This window comes from Salmo salar, chromosome ssa03 (assembly GCF_905237065.1).
Source record: "Salmo salar chromosome ssa03, Ssal_v3.1, whole genome shotgun sequence".
Taxonomy (NCBI): Eukaryota; Metazoa; Chordata; class Actinopteri; order Salmoniformes; family Salmonidae; genus Salmo; species Salmo salar.
In genome coordinates, this window is record NC_059444.1 from 2,607,659 (window position 1) to 2,625,503 (window position 17,845).

The 17,845-nt window shown below is 44.4% G+C and overlaps 1 protein-coding gene and 1 long non-coding RNA gene across 6 annotated transcripts in view; one reads left to right on the plus strand and one right to left on the minus strand.

Annotated features, from left to right (window-relative positions):
- On the minus strand, positions 1-1,758 carry LOC123741590 (uncharacterized). The gene is made up of 4 exons (XR_006769035.1): positions 1,495-1,758; positions 897-1,232; positions 590-699; positions 1-381 (listed from the first exon to the last, which is right to left on the minus strand). It is a non-coding gene; the product is annotated as an uncharacterized lncRNA (long non-coding RNA).
- znf414 (zinc finger protein 414) overlaps positions 1,733-17,845 on the plus strand; it is a 19,304-nt gene continuing 3,191 nt past the window's right edge. For 2 of the 5 annotated variants that reach the window (XR_006769034.1, XM_014187585.2), the window contains exons 1-6: positions 1,733-2,034; positions 2,252-2,360; positions 6,332-6,445; positions 9,378-9,483; positions 9,642-10,216; positions 11,824-11,891. Coding sequence is in view for 4 of the 5 variants with exons in the window: in XM_014187585.2 (XP_014043060.2) it covers positions 2,032-2,034; positions 2,252-2,360; positions 6,332-6,445; positions 9,378-9,483; positions 9,642-10,216; positions 11,824-11,891 (975 nt within the window). In the remaining variant the exon portion in view is untranslated. Of the gene's footprint in view, positions 2,035-2,247; positions 2,361-6,331; positions 6,446-9,377; positions 9,484-9,641; positions 10,217-11,823; positions 11,892-17,845 lie in introns of all 5 variants that reach the window. The other 3 variants (XM_045714394.1, XM_045714395.1, XM_045714396.1) reach the window with 2 other exon arrangements.

Sequence of the window (17,845 nt, forward strand, 5' to 3'; positions counted from 1 at the left end):
CTTTCGGTTAGGGGCTCGTAAGTAAGCATTTCACTGTAAGGTCTACAACTGTTGTATTTGGTGCATGTGACCAATACAATTTTATTTTATTTATAAATACATGCATTATAAATACAAGTTCAATCTGTACTTCAATGCACATCTGTGCATTATAAAAACAGGAAGAAAGAGGTGGCGAGAGAGGTGTATAAGACAGAAAGGGAAAGAGGTAAGAACAGAGGAGCAGGGAAGGCAGCACGTGATTAATGAATCACAGTGCAACCGGAATATTCTCTCAGTTCATCACAATAGTGTCTTTAGTCGGCTCAAAGGTTCTTAAAAGAGGGTGAGGTGGCGATGACGGGACTGGGGGTTGGCATCCTCTCTCACATCAAAACATACCTGCAGACGAGAGACAGATGGAGAGAGAGAGAGAGAGATAACAAGGCTTAACCATGCTTTTATTATTTATTCTAACACCCCATCCTTGAAACATGCCGCAGAGCAGCAGACTTCTCCTCTGGCACACGGCGGCGAAGCTGCAGATCCCCTCCTGGTCCTCGTGTCCATCCTCATGAAGTTACGCAGGACACAGGTAGCCTTCACACACCTGAATTCCTCCAGGAGGCAGTCCCAGATGGCCCTGGTCACCCAACCTTGCAGTGCCCTACACGGTAACTGTAGGCAATCGTTTTGAAGGAATCTCTAGTTACAAGGTATCTGTAGGAATATGGAAGATAATGTCATTATTAGACTGTTACATCACCAGGTCATTGTGGATTACTAAAGTATAATATCCCTGATAACAAATCATAACATTGGATTGATAGATGCATGGGCACACATATGTACATGTGTAGCATGTGACAATAACAGGATCATATCAATGATGGCATCACAAATGAATACATAAATACCACTTGAAGCTTGATGATGAGTTGATCATTTGAATCAGCAAAAACGTGCCCCCCTTTCAGTCCCCAGGACTGAGAACCAATGTTCTTCATTGGGACCTCTTCATATGCAGACTGGCTTTCATAGCTCTCTTTATCAGAGGACAGAAAACCTCACAAGAAACAGACTTCATTATACTGAAATTACACCACACTGAATATTATGTTACTATTATCTCCGTCCATACTTCTAGGGACAGGAACAACACAAAAGTACCTGCCCTATCCAGAATAGCCTCCTCTCTCACTTTGACAGCTGGGGCTACTATCCTTTCACCCTCCTCCATGGCTGTTAGCTACCTACAAATGCATTGAGTTTTTTTTGTTTTGTTTACAGTGATAAATACATCAAGATAGCTAGTTAATATGAAGTTAGGTAACTGGTTATATTTCATTCACTTAGCTAGCTATCTATACAGTGTGTGAAATTGTCTAGATAGCTAACTATTAGCTCATTTAGCAGCTCATTTGAGTTAGCCTGCACTGTAGCTAGTTGCCTAATAATACATATTTAATACATTTTTTTTTTTTAAACAAACATTTTCAACATGTATTTACTTACTTGAATAGGTTCTCCCAGCCATGTGGACAATTGGAAAAGGTTTGTTTGTCACCAGAGCGTTTTAGAGGATATTACTATTTAACTATGTAGTCATTTATTAATAACCAGACCTTCATACAAACTTGCTCTGCTGAATTATTGAAGCACCATATACTACCATATACTATCCGCACACCCATAAGCGATTCGCCCTGGGCGGCTGAAGCGGTCATTTACCGCTATCTAGTGTACATGCACCAGTGTGTTGGTCACCGCTTGTCACCGTTATACTGCAGGTCATGTATTGTTTAGTGTCTTTGCTGGCATGCATCTAACATTGTTTTATTTACATGCTAAAATCGCCACTGTGTCAACGACACTTTTAACAAAATTATTTGGGGAGTTTTTGTTGTTGCTGAACATTTCCGATATTCCGTAACCCGGAAGTACTTTTGTTTTGTAACGTCGCTGGTAAAGAAACCGATCAACACTTCAAAACGTTTTTCCTTCTTTCTCGTAAAAATGGTCAACGACTAAGATTAATAATCGTAATCGGCAATGGTAAGAGTTATTTGTCTGGTTTACATAGCTAGATAATCATTTCGGTAGTTTATATTTTATTATGTTTAGCTAATATAAGCTAGCTAGCGTAAAGTGTCTGGTTCTGCCTGGTTAGCTAGCCATGGAATGAATATAGTTAAATGAATATAATTAAATTAAACATGCATAACCTAACGTTATATTGATATAACAGCGTGGATTAATTTGTTTTAGGTAGTCTGAACTAGTGAGACTGCTGTCGTCTTCTCCCAACACTGACCTGTCTACTGGGATGGCCTCTGCACCACCACTACTGCAGCAGCCTGCTGCTGCCAACACAACCCAAGGTTTCATGTAACAACTACACATTTTATACTATTAACTAACGCTAATTTAATAGGGATGAGATGATTTGATAACGGAGTTTCCCGGAGCTCCGTCGTGGGAAGTTAGGCTATTTTTAAAGAACGAATTGTTCGACTCAATTTCTTTCATTTTAATTTGGATAATTGAACGAGTCAAATTCATCCGAGGCTGAAAAATGGACAAAGAGAAAGTTGGCTGAGGTGGAACAGTAGCGAGGTCATCATAGTAAATTAATGGCATTAAACGTTTACAGAGCCTCTTCTCACTGGAGTGATGCTTAGAGTTCAATTTCGCCCGAAATGGCACAACAACAAAAGGTATCCCTTTTTTATTTTCCAACTACCAACAGGTTTTTGAAACGAAACTGAAAAGTAACAACTCGTGTAGAAAGTAAACATCCGCACCTCGATAGTGCCAGTAGTGCTGATGTCTGCGTAACAAGGAAGTAGGAAACCAGTGACAATTTGGACTAGTTCTGGTCTAGCGATCGATGACAGCAGATTACGCTGCCCAACTTTATGTAATTAGAAAGAGGAGATTATCCTGATAAATATACACATTGTTTGATATTTGTCGAAATATACCAGCATGCCTCTCTCCATATGAAAACAATGGGGGGAGCTCCAGCAGCGTTTCCCTGTCTCATTGTCAACAATAGAGAAGCGGGCATTGTGACATAGAACAATAAACTGGGAATAGGATGTTGGGAAGGAGAGTTGGTGCTGACAGGGTGAAAAATGCACTAAAATAATGCCAGTTTTTTTATTTTTATTTATTTACTAAAAAACTACAACAAGTAGTTGGGACATATGGTAATATTTATGAAACTTGGCTCCACGGCATATGCAATGAACTAGTTTTTTTTATCCGAAAAATGTGTCCAGTCTACCCAGTGTATACAGCAGGTGAAATGAACGAGTCACTCTGGGGGGGGGGGTGAAAAAAAATAATCATGACTCGCAAGGCAGTAAAGAGAAAATACTGACTCGTTCGAACTGCATGTCACCATCTGACGTTCCGATGCAGTTTTCAAATAACTACGGATTCGACACAACGTAGCGATGCTTGTGTCAAAGTAACAATACCATGTGATGACGCTTTGGGACCTCACACTACCGTCTGGGAGGGGTCAGAACTTTTAACCTTTATCTAACTAGGCAAGTCAGGTAAGAACAAATTCTGATTTTCAATGACGGCCTAACAAAAGGTCTCCTGTGGGGACTGGGATTAAAAATAAATAAAATAAAAAATATATGACAAAACACACATGACAAGAGAGACCTAAAGAGAGACCTAAGACACCAACACGACACAGCATGGCAGCAACACAGCATGGCAGCAACACAGCATGGCAGCAACACAGCATGGCAGCAACACAGCATGGCAGCAACACATGACGACAACGCAACACAGCATGGCAGCAACACAGCATGGCAGCAACACAGCATGGCAGCAACACAGCATGGCAGCAACACAGCATGGCAGCAACACAGCATGGCAGCAACACATGACGACGACACAGCATGGCAGCAACACATGACTGGAGGAGACTGGTCCTGGGGGGCAGGGAGGAGACTGGTCCTGGGGGGCATGGATGTAAAGTGTGTGGAGGTGGCGCAGTTTGGCAGAGCTTGAATGTAGGGTGCATGGAGGGTCAGGGGGAGAGTAGGTATGCGGGTCCGATGTCATTTAGGGCTTTGTAGACAAGGATAATTGTGTAGTCAATCTCTTGAGGAAAAGGTAGCCGACGTAGATGAGCTGGACGGGGGCGATGTGGACAGACTGGTTTATTCGTGGCTCAGTCCTAGAGGCACTTTTTTGGGGGGGAAGAGCTGTAGTTTGTGAATTGATTTTGCAAGTACTGTGTTCACATAATCAATTCTTGAACAAAATGAATGCATGGATTCATTTTTCTGTCCAGATGTAGTGAGCGAGGGTCCTCGGCGGGAGATGTTCTCCAAAAAGAATTGAAGGAGAGAGCAGGGTCGAAAACAAACAGCGCTACTTTGTCGATGGCATGAAAGTCCAATTTCTTTAACTGATTTCAACGTTGACATTCAGAATGACAAGATTGATTAGCTACTCCAAAAAATAATAATCCACATTAAAAAAACAACGCTAAATTGCTAATAGAATAGCAGAGCAATCAACCTTGGGCACCATCGAAAACAATAATAGTAAAACAATCTGTTTTTCACCTCGTCAAACTGATTCTATATTCTGATTCTAAAATTACAACTAGGCTACAGAATGGAAAATGGGGGATACCAAGTCAGTCATCCAACTGAATGTATTCAACTGAAATGTGTGTTCTGCATTTAACCCAACCCTTCTGAATCAGAGCGGTGCGGGGGGGCTGCTATAGTCGACATCCACATCTTCGGTGTCCGAGGAACAGTGGGTTAACTGCCTTGCTCAGGGGCAGAACGACAGATTTTTAACTTGTCAGCTCAGGGATTTGATCCAGCAGCCTTCTGGTTACTGGCCCAGCGCTCTTAACATTTTTACATTTACATTTTAGTCAAACACCATGCTCTACCAACTGAGCCACAGGGAAGATGCCACCTGATAGATGCAGGGTGCTCTGCATCTTCCTGAAAACTAGACCTATTGATAAATGTGCCATTTCTTATTTGTCAGCATGAATGAAATTAGTGAGTCATGGAGGCATATTCATTACGGAAACCGTTTGTTGTTTAGGAACCAAATGGAACAAAATGGGGAGGGGGCCGCGTTTTCCCATTTTGGAATAAACGGATTCTGTTGCTAAATGCTTTTGCAACAGAATCGGCATAATGAATACACCCCTGCCTTGTTGACTGTATTAGCTTTACAATACTTGGCCTATAGCTAGTGATTAAGCTATTTGCTCCTGCTAGCTAGCAACAGGTCTACTTGTTTTAGCTAGCCAGCTAAGGTTGCTGCGTTCTATAAGTCAAGTTTGGAGTTATCTTACAGATTGAATAGATGGTATCACATTTTTTTTTTTTATAACTAAATAAATCACACTGTTGGCGTTTTTGTTGGACGAGACGTCTCTCAAGCTGTCACCAGCTGTGTTTTAGGTACAGAGAACGTTATTGGCAGACAAGATCAGCAGAGATGGTACCTGGATAGTGCACAAGTTTGCACAACTGTTTAGTACTTGGTATTTCCTTGTACAGCTAGTGAGCAGAAAAGTAAGTATTTAGAAAAAATTTGCTGTTTTTGATGGCTCGGGCTTGGTCCCTTAGTTCTACTGAAGGGAAATCTTTAAAAAAAAAAATACTTTTACCCCTTTTACCCCCCAACATCAGCACTCGACCTCACTAATGCTCCTGTGGCTGAATGGAAGCAAGTCCCCGCAGCAATGTTCCAACATCTAGTGGAAAGCCTTCCCAGAAGAGTGGAGGCTGTTATAGCAGCAATGTTCCAACATCTAGTGGAAAGCCTTCCCAGAAGAGTGGAGGCTGTTATAGCAGCAATGTTCCAACATCTAGTGGAAAGCCTTCCCAGAAGAGTGGAGGCTGTTATAGCAGCAATGTTCCAACATCTAGTGGAAAGCCTTCCCAGAAGAGTGGAGGCTGTTATAGCAGCAAAGGGGGGGACCAACTCCATATTAATACCCATGATTTTGGAATGAGATGTTGGACGAGCCGGTGTCCACATACACTACATGACCAAAAGTATCTTTCATATTAGTGAGAAATATTTTTTTTTAAAAAGGTTTAAATTACTAAAAACCTTTTTTTTTTTATAGGGTTAGGGTTCTCACACGGCCATATTTACACGCTACAGCGCTTGTTTACGGGAAACAGGGAGAAGACTGCCTGTGTTTAATTTGCTATCTGCGTCTCCGAACACCTGTGTGTAAACGGAATCCACAAGCGTGTTGTCACTGAACAATATTTATCGACCGCAACTGTTTAAAACATTTAAAACAAGAAAGCTGTTGTGTTTCCTCTCTCTATAGGTCAGAGAATAACATGCACGTTATATGGTTGCCATCGTGTCTACACGGACACAGACAGCCTGGCCAAACACATCAAGGACCACCAGAATCACATCCCTACTCAGTCCCTCCCAGGTAAGCTCATAGAATACAACACACTTCCTGGATCTGGGAGGAGACATGGTTTTATGAATAAAGATTTACTTGTTGGATAAAGGTCAGACTCAGAAGTATCTGAACTGCTGCGTGTGTGTGTGATGATACAAAAAAAAAAAACCATCACTGAGGACAGTTACAATTATTATAGTCGGATTAAAGCTGCACTATGCAGAAATCGCTCTTGTTGTTTCCTGGTTGATGAAATTCTATTAGTTCTCATAATTAAAGTTAATGTGATAAAACAAGCAAGTATTGTGTACAGAATCATCGTACCATCTAAACTGCTGTGAAATATCTTTTTCCATAACCAACAAGATTGTATTTTCAGCTGGTGTACCTTACTGAAAGTAAAAGACGCAAAAACGAAACACCAGGACCCACAATAAACCCAACCACAGACTAGAACCCAGCCAGCACCAGGACCCACAATAAACCCAACCACAGACTAGAACCCAGCCAGCACCAGGACCCACAATAAACCCAACCACAGACTAGAACCCAGCCAGCACCAGGACCCACAATAAACCCAACCACAGACTAGAACCCAGCCAGCACCAGGACCCACAATAAACCCAACCACAGACTAGAACCCAGCCAGCACCAGGACCCACAATAAACCCAACCACAGACTAGAACCCAGCCAGCACTAGGACCCACAGTAAACCCAACCACAGACTAGAACCCAGCCAGCACCAGGACCCACAATAAACCCAACCACAGACTAGAACCCAGCCAGCACCAGGACCCACAATAAACCCAACCACAGACTAGAACCCAGCCAGCACCAGGACCCACAATAAACCCAACCACAGACTAGAACCCAGCCAGCACTAGGACCCACAATAAACCCAACCACAGACTAGAACCCAGCCAGCACCAGGACCCACAATAACCCAACCACAGACTAGAACCCAGCCAGCACCAGGACCCACAATAAACCCAACCACAGACTAGAACCCAGCCAGCACCAGGACCCACAATAAACCCAACCACAGACTAGAACCCAGCCAGCACCAGGACCCACAATAAACCCAACCACAGACTAGAACCCAGCCAGCACCAGGACCCACAATAAACCCAACCACAGACTAGAACCCAGCCAGCACCAGGACCCACAATAAACCCAACCACAGACTAGAACCCAGCCAGCACCAGGACCCACAATAAACCCAACCACAGACTAGAACCCAGCCAGCACCAGGACCCACAATAAACCCAACCACAGACTAGAACCCAGCCAGCACCAGGACCCACAATAAACCCAACCACAGACTAGAACCCAGCCAGCACCAGGACCCACAATAAACCCAACCACAGACTAGAACCCAGCCAGCACCAGGACCCACAATAAACCCAACCACAGACTAGAACCCAGCCAGCACCAGGACCCACAATAAACCCAACCACAGACTAGAACCCAGCCAGCACCAGGACCCACAATAAACCCAACCACAGACTAGAACCCAGCCAGCACCAGGACCCACAATAAACCCAACCACAGACTAGAACCCAGCCAGCACCAGGACCCACAATAAACCCAACCACAGACTAGAACCCAGCCAGCACCAGGACCCACAGAGAAGCATCTTGGAGGGGATGTAGTTTCCAGGATGATAGCCAGCAGAGAAGCACCTTGGAGGGGATGTAGTTTCCAGGATGATAGCCAGCAGAGAAGCACCTTGGAGGGGATGTAGTTTCCAGGATGATAGCCAGCAGAGAAGCACCTTGGAGGGGATGTAGTTTCCAGGATGATAGCCAGCAGAGAAGCATCTTGGAGGGGATCTAGTTTCCAGGATGATAGCCAGCAGAGAAGCACCTTGGAGGGGATGTAGTTTCCAGGATGATAGCCAGCAGAGAAGCACCTTGGAGGGGATGTAGTTTCCAGGATGATAGCCAGCAGAGAAGCACCTTGGAGGGGATGTAGTTTCCAGGATGATAGCCAGCAGAGAAGCACCTTGGAGGGGATGTAGTTTCCAGGATGATAGCCAGCAGAGAAGCACCTTGGAGGGGATGTAGTTTCCAGGATGATAGCCAGCAGAGAAGCACCTTGGAGGGGATCTAGTTTCCAGGACAGGTCGGTGGAAAGTCCAAAAGAGTCAATCCAAGTGGAGTTCAAGTTGGACAGTAGTCCAAAAACATCCAAGGCACAATGTCAAGTGGAAGGATGAAAGCAGCAGGAGTCCGCTCAGATAATGCCCCGGTGCAGGATAGGGTGCCCAGGTATATCCAAATAGGCCTTAAAGGTTTCAGCAGACCTGTTTTGTATTAATAACTCTGTTTACAATATTACACTATTGTCCAGTGTGTTCACAGCCAGAAGAAACGAAGGTAAATGGAGACGAAAATCCACTAAAAGTTTTTCAGCTACAAACACTGATCCGAGGAAAAGACAGGCTATCCACCATCTTGAAAAGTTGGTGTGGAAACGATTTTATGATATATACATTGTTTTTACCGAACTCACTTGACTCGCACATGAGGGGGAGCTGCACCTGGAGGGGGGAGGCTGGCTGGCGCTCCACCTGGAGGGGGGAGGCTGGCTGGCGCTCCACCTGGAGGGGGGAGGCTGGCTGGCGCTCCACCTGGAGGGGGGAGGCTGGCTGGCGCTCCACCTGGAGGGGGGAGGCTGGCTGGCGCTCCACCTGGAGGGGGGAGGCTGGCTGGCGCTCCACCTGGAGGGGGGAGGTTGGCTGGCGCAGATCAAATCAACAGCTGGAATACCGATGTTTTTTTGTTTTTTTAAGGTGTTTACACGTCCTAATAATTCGAAAGATCGCTCAGAAAACTAGGTGTTTTTAATTGGCGTATGCTTACTTCCAATTTTGACCTTTACGCCCGATTTGAAAGATATTTTCCCTCCAGCCATAATCAGTTTAATATCAAATGTTCTCCCGTGCCCTCCTCTCAGGTAAAGTTTTCCTCTGCTCCTCTATCGGCTGCAACGGCTCCTTTCCCAGCATGCAACATCTGATGGAACACATGAGACAGCACCACAAACCCAACACGTACTTCCTGTAGGTATCTGTGTGTGTGTGTGTGTGTGTGTGTGTGTGTGTGTGTGTGTGTGTGTTACACACGAAGAGACTCGTCATTCTCCAGATGTCCCTCTGACAAGTGTGATGATTGTCTTGCTTCCCAACCCGTAAATGATTCCCCTCTTTCTCTCTACCAGGTGTCAGAGTTGTCGGTCCAAGCTGCGCTCCTACCGTGCCCTCCTCAAACATCTCCACACCTGCGCTAAGGTGGCTAAGAGCAAGGCCAAGGCTGGCGAGCAGGCAGAGGTCATGCCTGACCCTGACCCCGACGCTGCCGTTCCCATGGCTACAGACCAGGAGACCCCACAGCAGCAAGAGCCCATGGAGTCCGAGCCCTCTCACCCTATCCCTGGGTCCACTGGGTCTGAACATCTCTCTGCCCTGGCTCCCTCCCCTTACCAGCCCCCGGAGGATGGATCTCTCCTCGGCCTGGACCTCAACTCGGCCTTGCTCCCTGGGGCTTCCTCCCTCCAGGAGGGAGGTGTTGGTGGTGGTGGATTGTCAGTCGCCCAGCCCCCAAGCCTCACAGAGCAGCTCCCCGAGGGATCTTTCGGTTCCTTCTCACAGTACCTTCAATCTCCACTGGAAGTTTCTGGATCGGCGCTACAGCAACAGAGATCTCCCAGGCCCGTCCCTTCTGCTCTAGCTTCCTCTACGCCACCCCAAACCTCCACCGCGCCCGTCTCGAACGCTCGCTGGAGGAAGAATCAAGGTGAATATAATAACAGTCAGCTTGTTTGGTTGAATCTCAGGGTTAAGAAATGTTGGCATTTCTATTTGATTTCTTTTTTTTCGACCGCAGGCCTGTTTTTTTAGGAGAGATCGGTGCTCCACGTTGACCCGTCCGTGTTGAGTTGATATCACTTAAAAGCTTTAAAAACAGGGTTGTCAAACTCATATATATATATATATAAAATTAAAAAAAGTTTAACTTTTAACATCAATTATCTAAATATGTGAACTATGATTTGTTAAAAAACAGTTTTTGCATAATTATGTTGAAGATTAGACCCTATTTTATGTAATCGGAGGCGGTTGTGTTGTGGTCGAGACTTTCTCTTGAATACAGGATGATGGGGGCCATTTCAATCAGAGAGATGGACCCCCCCCCACAATCTAAAACGCAGCGGTCTGTAGGGGTCCATCTCTCTGAAATGACCCCTCCCTCCAGACCGCTGTGTTTTATCTGGTACATCGAATTACAAATTACAATCACTGCTCATGATGGCCGCCGGTCAACCAACCCGTTAAATGTCTGTTGTTTTCTCGTTGTATGATTTCAATAGGTTTTCCTACGGAGGATTGACAGTATCAATTAAAACAAACGATATTCCCGTTCAAGTCAACATCTCCATTTTGAAGGTTGAAATTGTAATTTTATTCCCATTTTTTTTGTTAGTACATGTATCAGCCAAAACATGACACCCACCCTATATTCAAAATAATGCGATCAGATGGTGGGAACAACACAAAACTCCTCCGATGATGATGATGATGTAAAATAGGGTCTAAGCTACAATGTGAAAATGTAGAAAGGGAAAAAAAGTATTAAATTATATCAAACTCAACTATTTTATTTCCCGCTGATGAAAGTATGGATATCGTAGGGTTGGACAAAACGGGTCACCTCTGAGCACGTCTACATTACCGGTCAAAAAGGGTTACAACACCTTCTCATTCAAGGGTTTTTGCTTTATTTTCTACTATTTTCTACATTGTAGAATAATAGTGAAAACATTCAAACTATGAAATAACACATATGGAATCATGTAGTAAATAAAGAGTGTGTAAAGCTGTCCCTCAAGGTAAAGGCTATTTTGAAGAATCTCAAAAACAAAATCTATTTTAATTTAACACTTTTTTTTCCTTCTGGTTACTCCATGATTCCATATGTGTTATTTCATAGTTTTGATGTCTTCACTATTATTCTACAATGTAGAAAATATTAAAAAAATAAAGTAAAAACCCTGGAACGAGAAGGTGTCCAATCTTTTGACTGGTGCTGTATCTCCTGAATGTTTTTGGGCATTAAGGTCGTAAGAAGTCTCTTTCAGACCACTCCTACCATGAGTAAATATATATATATTGAACATTTTCGTTCAGAAGTTGCTTGGATTTCACGGCCGTGTCAGTTCACGTTGAATAGTAGTCCTATTTTAGCCTGGTCCCAGGTCTGTTTGTGCTATAGTCAACTGCAACGACCATAGGAGTTGGGGCTAAACAGATCTGGGACCACCAGGCTTGTCCTGTTGGAGATCCCTGGATGAGACAGACAGACCGACTTGCTGATTGAACTGTGTTTTTATCGTGTCCTGCCAGACGCTCCTCTAAGTCACAGATGGGCCTCTCCTCCAGCCAGTCACAGGTTATCTAGAGATGGAGCACAGGTGAGACGTGGAGAAACAACTACACACTAAACACAACTAGAGAGAGAGAGAGAGAGACCACTAAACACACAACTAGAGAGAGAGAGAGAGAGACCACTAAACACACAACTAGAGAGAGAGAGAGACCACTAAACACACAACTAGAGAGAGAGAGAGAGAGAGACCACTAAACACACAACTAGAGAGAGAGAGAGAGAGAGAGACCACTAAACACACAACTAGAGAGAGAGAGAGACCACTAAACACACAACTAGAGAGAGAGAGAGAGACCACTAAACACACAACTAGAGAGAGAGAGAGAGACCACTAAACACACAACTAGAGAGAGAGAGAGAACCACTAAACACACAACTAGAGAGAGAGAGAGAGACCACTAAACACACAACTAGAGAGAGAGAGAGAGAGAGACCACTAAACACACAACTAGAGAGAGAGAGAGAGAGACCACTAAACACACAACTAGAGAGAGAGAGAGAGAGACCACTAAACACACAACTAGAGAGAGAGAGAGAGAGACCACTAAACACACAACTAGAGAGAGAGAGAGAGAGACCACTAAACACACAACTAGAGAGAGAGAGAGAGAGAGACCACTAAACACACAACTAGAGAGAGAGAGAGAGAGACCACTAAACACACAACTAGAGAGAGAGAGAGAGAGACCACTAAACACACAACTAGAGAGAGAGAGAGAGAGACCACTAAACACACAACTAGAGAGAGAGAGAGAGAGACCACTAAACACACAACTAGAGAGAGAGAGAGACCACTAAACACACAACTAGAGAGAGAGAGAGACCACTAAACACACAACTAGAGAGAGAGAGAGAGACCACTAAACACACAACTAGAGAGAGAGAGAGACCACTAAACACACAACTAGAGAGAGAGAGAGACCACTAAACACACAACTAGAGAGAGAGAGAGACCACTAAACACACAACTAGAGAGAGAGAGAGAGAGACCACTAAACACACAACTAGAGAGAGAGAGAGAGAGAGAGAGAGAGAGACCACTAAACACACAACTAGAGAGAGAGAGAGAGAGACCACTAAACACACAACTAGAGAGAGAGAGAGAGAGAGAGAGAGAGAGAGACCACTAAACACACAACTAGAGAGAGAGAGAGACCACTAAACACACAACTAGAGAGAGAGAGAGAGAGAGAGAGAGAGACCACTAAACACACAACTAGAGAGAGAGAGAGACCACTAAACACACAACTAGAGAGAGAGAGAGACCACTAAACACACAACTAGAGAGAGAGAGAGACCACTAAACACACAACTAGAGAGAGAGAGAGACCACTAAACACACAACTAGAGAGAGAGAGAGACCACTAAACACACAACTAGAGAGAGAGAGACCACTAAACACACAACTAGAGAGAGAGAGAGAGAGAGAGAGACCACTAAACACACAACTAGAGAGAGAGAGAGAGAGAGAACCACTAAACACACAACTAGAGAGAGAGAGAGAGAGAGAGAGACCACTAAACACACAACTAGAGAGAGAGAGAGAGAGAGAGAGCCACTAAACACACAACTAGAGAGAGAGAGAGACCACTAAACACACAACTAGAGAGAGAGAGAGACCACTAAACACACAACTAGAGAGAGAGAGAGAGACCACTAAACACACAACTAGAGAGAGAGAGAGACCACTAAACACACAACTAGAGAGAGAGAGAGAGACCACTAAACACACAAATAGAGAGAGAGAGAGAGACCACTAAACACACAACTAGAGAGAGAGAGAGAGAGACCACTAAACACACAACTAGAGAGAGAGAGAGAGAGACCACTAAACACACAACTAGAGAGAGAGAGAGAGAGAGAGAGAGAGACCACTAAACACACAACTAGAGAGAGAGAGAGAGAGACCACTAAACACACAACTAGGAGAGAGAGAGAGAGAGAGACCACTAAACACACAACTAGAGAGAGAGAGAGAGAGAGAGACCACTAAACACACAACTAGAGAGAGAGAGAGAGAGAGACCACTAAACACACAACTAGAGAGAGAGAGAGAGAGAGACCACTAAACACACAACTAGAGAGAGAGAGAGAGAGAGACCACTAAACACACAACTAGAGAGAGAGAGAGAGAGAGAGAGACCACTAAACACACAACTAGAGAGAGAGAGAGAGAGACCACTAAACACACAACTAGAGAGAGAGAGAGAGAGAGAGAGACCACTAAACACACAACTAGAGAGAGAGAGAGAGAGAGAGAGAGAGACCACTAAACACACAACTAGAGAGAGAGAGAGAGAGAGAGAGACCACTAAACACACAACTAGAGAGAGAGAGAGAGAGAGAGACCACTAAACACACAACTAGAGAGAGAGAGAGACCACTAAACACACAACTAGAGAGAGAGAGAGAGACCACTAAACACACAACTAGAGAGAGAGAGAGAGACCACTAAACACACAACTAGAGAGAGAGAGAGAGAGAGAGACCACTAAACACACAACTAGAGAGAGAGAGAGACCACTAAACACACAACTAGAGAGAGAGAGAGAGCCACTAAACACACAACTAGAGAGAGAGAGAGAGAGAGAGACCACTAAACACACAACTAGAGAGAGAGAGAGACCACTAAACACACAACTAGAGAGAGAGAGAGAGACCACTAAACACACAACTAGAGAGAGAGAGAGAGAGAGACCACTAAACACACAACTAGAGAGAGAGAGAGAGAGAGAGAGAGAGAGACCACTAAACACACAACTAGAGAGAGAGAGAGAGAGACCACTAAACACACAACTAGAGAGAGAGAGAGAGAGAGAGACCACTAAACACACAACTAGAGAGAGAGAGAGAGAGAGAGAGACCACTAAACACACAACTAGAGAGAGAGAGAGAGAGAGAGAGACCACTAAACACACAACTAGAGAGAGAGAGAGAGAGAGAGAGACCACTAAACACACAACTAGAGAGAGAGAGAGAGAGAGAGAGAGACCACTAAACACACAACTAGAGAGAGAGAGAGAGACCACTAAACACACAACTAGAGAGAGAGAGAGACCACTAAACACACAACTAGAGAGAGAGAGAGAGAGACCACTAAACACACAACTAGAGAGAGAGAGAGAGAGACCACTAAACACACAACTAGAGAGAGAGAGACCACTAAACACACAACTAGAGAGAGAGAGAGAGAGAGACCACTAAACACACAACTAGAGAGAGAGAGAGAGAGAGAGACCACTAAACACACAACTAGAGAGAGAGAGAGAGAGAGAGACCACTAAACACACAACTAGAGAGAGAGAGAGAGAGAGAGACCACTAAACACACAACTAGAGAGAGAGAGAGAGAGAGAGACCACTAAACACACAACTAGAGAGAGAGAGAGAGAACCACTAAACACACAACTAGAGAGAGAGAGAGAGACCACTAAACACACAACTAGAGAGAGAGAGAGAGAACCACTAAACACACAACTAGAGAGAGAGAGAGAGACCACTAAACACACAACTAGAGAGAGAGAGAGAGACCACTAAACACACAACTAGAGAGAGAGAGAGACCACTAAACACACAACTAGAGAGAGAGAGAGAGAGAGAGAGACCACTAAACACACAACTAGAGAGAGAGAGAGACCACTAAACACACAACTAGAGAGAGAGAGAGAGAGAGAGACCACTAAACACACAACTAGAGAGAGAGAGAGAGAGAGAGACCACTAAACACACAACTAGAGAGAGAGAGAGAGAGACCACTAAACACACAACTAGAGAGAGAGAGAGAGAGAGAGAGACCACTAAACACACAACTAGAGAGAGAGAGAGAGAGACCACTAAACACACAACTAGAGAGAGAGAGAGAGAGAGCCACTAAACACACAACTAGAGAGAGAGAGAGAGACCACTAAACACACAACTAGAGAGAGAGAGAGAGAGAGACCACTAAACACACAACGAGAGAGAGAGAGACCACTAAACACACAACTAGAGAGAGAGAGAGAGAGACCACTAAACACACAACTAGAGAGCGAGAGAGAGAGACCACTAAACACACAACTAGAGAGAGCGAGAGAGAGAGAGAGAGAGACCACTAAACACACAACTAGAGCGAGAGAGAGAGAGACCACTAAACACACAACTAGAGAGAGAGAGAGAGAGAGAGACCACTAAACACAAGTAGAGAGAGAGAGAGAGAGAGACCACTAAACACAAGTAGAGAGAGAGAGAGAGAGACCACTAAACACAAGTAGAGAGAGAGAGAGAGAGAGACCACTAAACACACAACTAGAGAGAGAGAGACCACTAAACACACAACTAGAGAGAGAGAGACCACTAAACACACAACTAGAGAGAGAGAGAGAGAGAGAGAGAGACCACTAAACACACAACTAGAGAGAGAGAGAGAGAGACCACTAAACACACAACTAGAGAGAGAGAGAGAGAGACCACTAAACACACAACTAGAGAGAGCGAGAGAGAGAGACCACTAAACACACAACTAGAGAGAGCGAGAGAGAGAGAGAGAGAGACCACTAAACACAAGTAGAGAGAGAGAGAGAGACCACTAAACACACAACTAGAGAGAGAGAGAGACCACTAAACACAAGTAGAGAGAGAGAGAGAGAGAGACCACTAAACACAAGTAGAGAGAGAGAGAGAGAGACCACTAAACACAAGTAGAGAGAGAGAGAGAGAGAGACCACTAAACACACAACTAGAGAGAGAGAGACCACTAAACACACAACTAGAGAGAGAGAGACCACTAAACACACAACTAGAGAGAGAGAGAGAGAGAGACCACTAAACACACAACTAGAGAGAGAGAGAGAGAGACCACTAAACACACAACTAGAGAGAGAGAGAGAGAGAGACCACCAAACACACAACTAGAGAGAGAGAGAGAGAGAGACCACCAAACACACAACGAGAGAGAGAGAGAGAGAGAGAGAGACCACTAAACACACAACTAGAAAGAGAGAGAGAGACCACTAAACACACAACTAGAGAGAGAGAGAGAGAGACCACTAAACACACAACTAGAGAGAGAGAGAGAGACCACTAAACACACAACTAGAGAGAGAGAGAGAGACCACTAAACACACAACTAGAGAGAGAGAGAGAGAGAGACCACTAAACACACAACTAGAGAGAGAGAGAGAGAGAGACCACTAAACACACAACTAGAGAGAGAGAGAGAGACCACTAAACACACAACTAGAGAGAGAGAGAGAGAGAGACCACTAAACACACAACTAGAGAGAGAGAGAGAGAGAGACCACTAAACACACAACTAGAGAGAGAGAGAGAGAGAGACCACTAAACACACAACTAGAGAGAGAGAGAGACCACTAAACACACAACTAGAGAGAGAGAGAGAGAGAGAGAGAGACCACTAAACACACAACTAGAGAGAGAGAGAGAGACCACTAAACACACAACTAGAGAGAGAGAGAGAGACCACTAAACACACAACTAGAGAGAGAGAGACCACTAAACACACAACTAGAGAGAGAGAGAGAGAGAGAGAGACCACTAAACACACAACTAGAGAGAGAGAGAGACCACTAAACACACAACTAGAGAGAGAGAGAGAGAGAGAGAGACCACTAAACACACAACTAGAGAGAGAGAGAGACCACTAAACACACAACTAGAGAGAGAGAGAGAGACCACTAAACACACAACTAGAGAGAGAGAGAGACCACTAAACACACAACTAGAGAGAGAGAGAGAGAGAGAGAGACCACTAAACACACAACTAGAGAGAGAGAGAGAGAGAGACCACTAAACACACAACTAGAGAGAGAGAGAGAGAGAGAGAGAGAGAGAGACCACTAAACACACAACTAGAGAGAGACCACTAAACACACAACTAGAGAGAGAGAGAGACCACTAAACACACAACTAGAGAGAGAGAGAGAGAGACCACTAAACACACAACTAGAGAGAGAGAGACCACCAAACACACAACTAGAGAGAG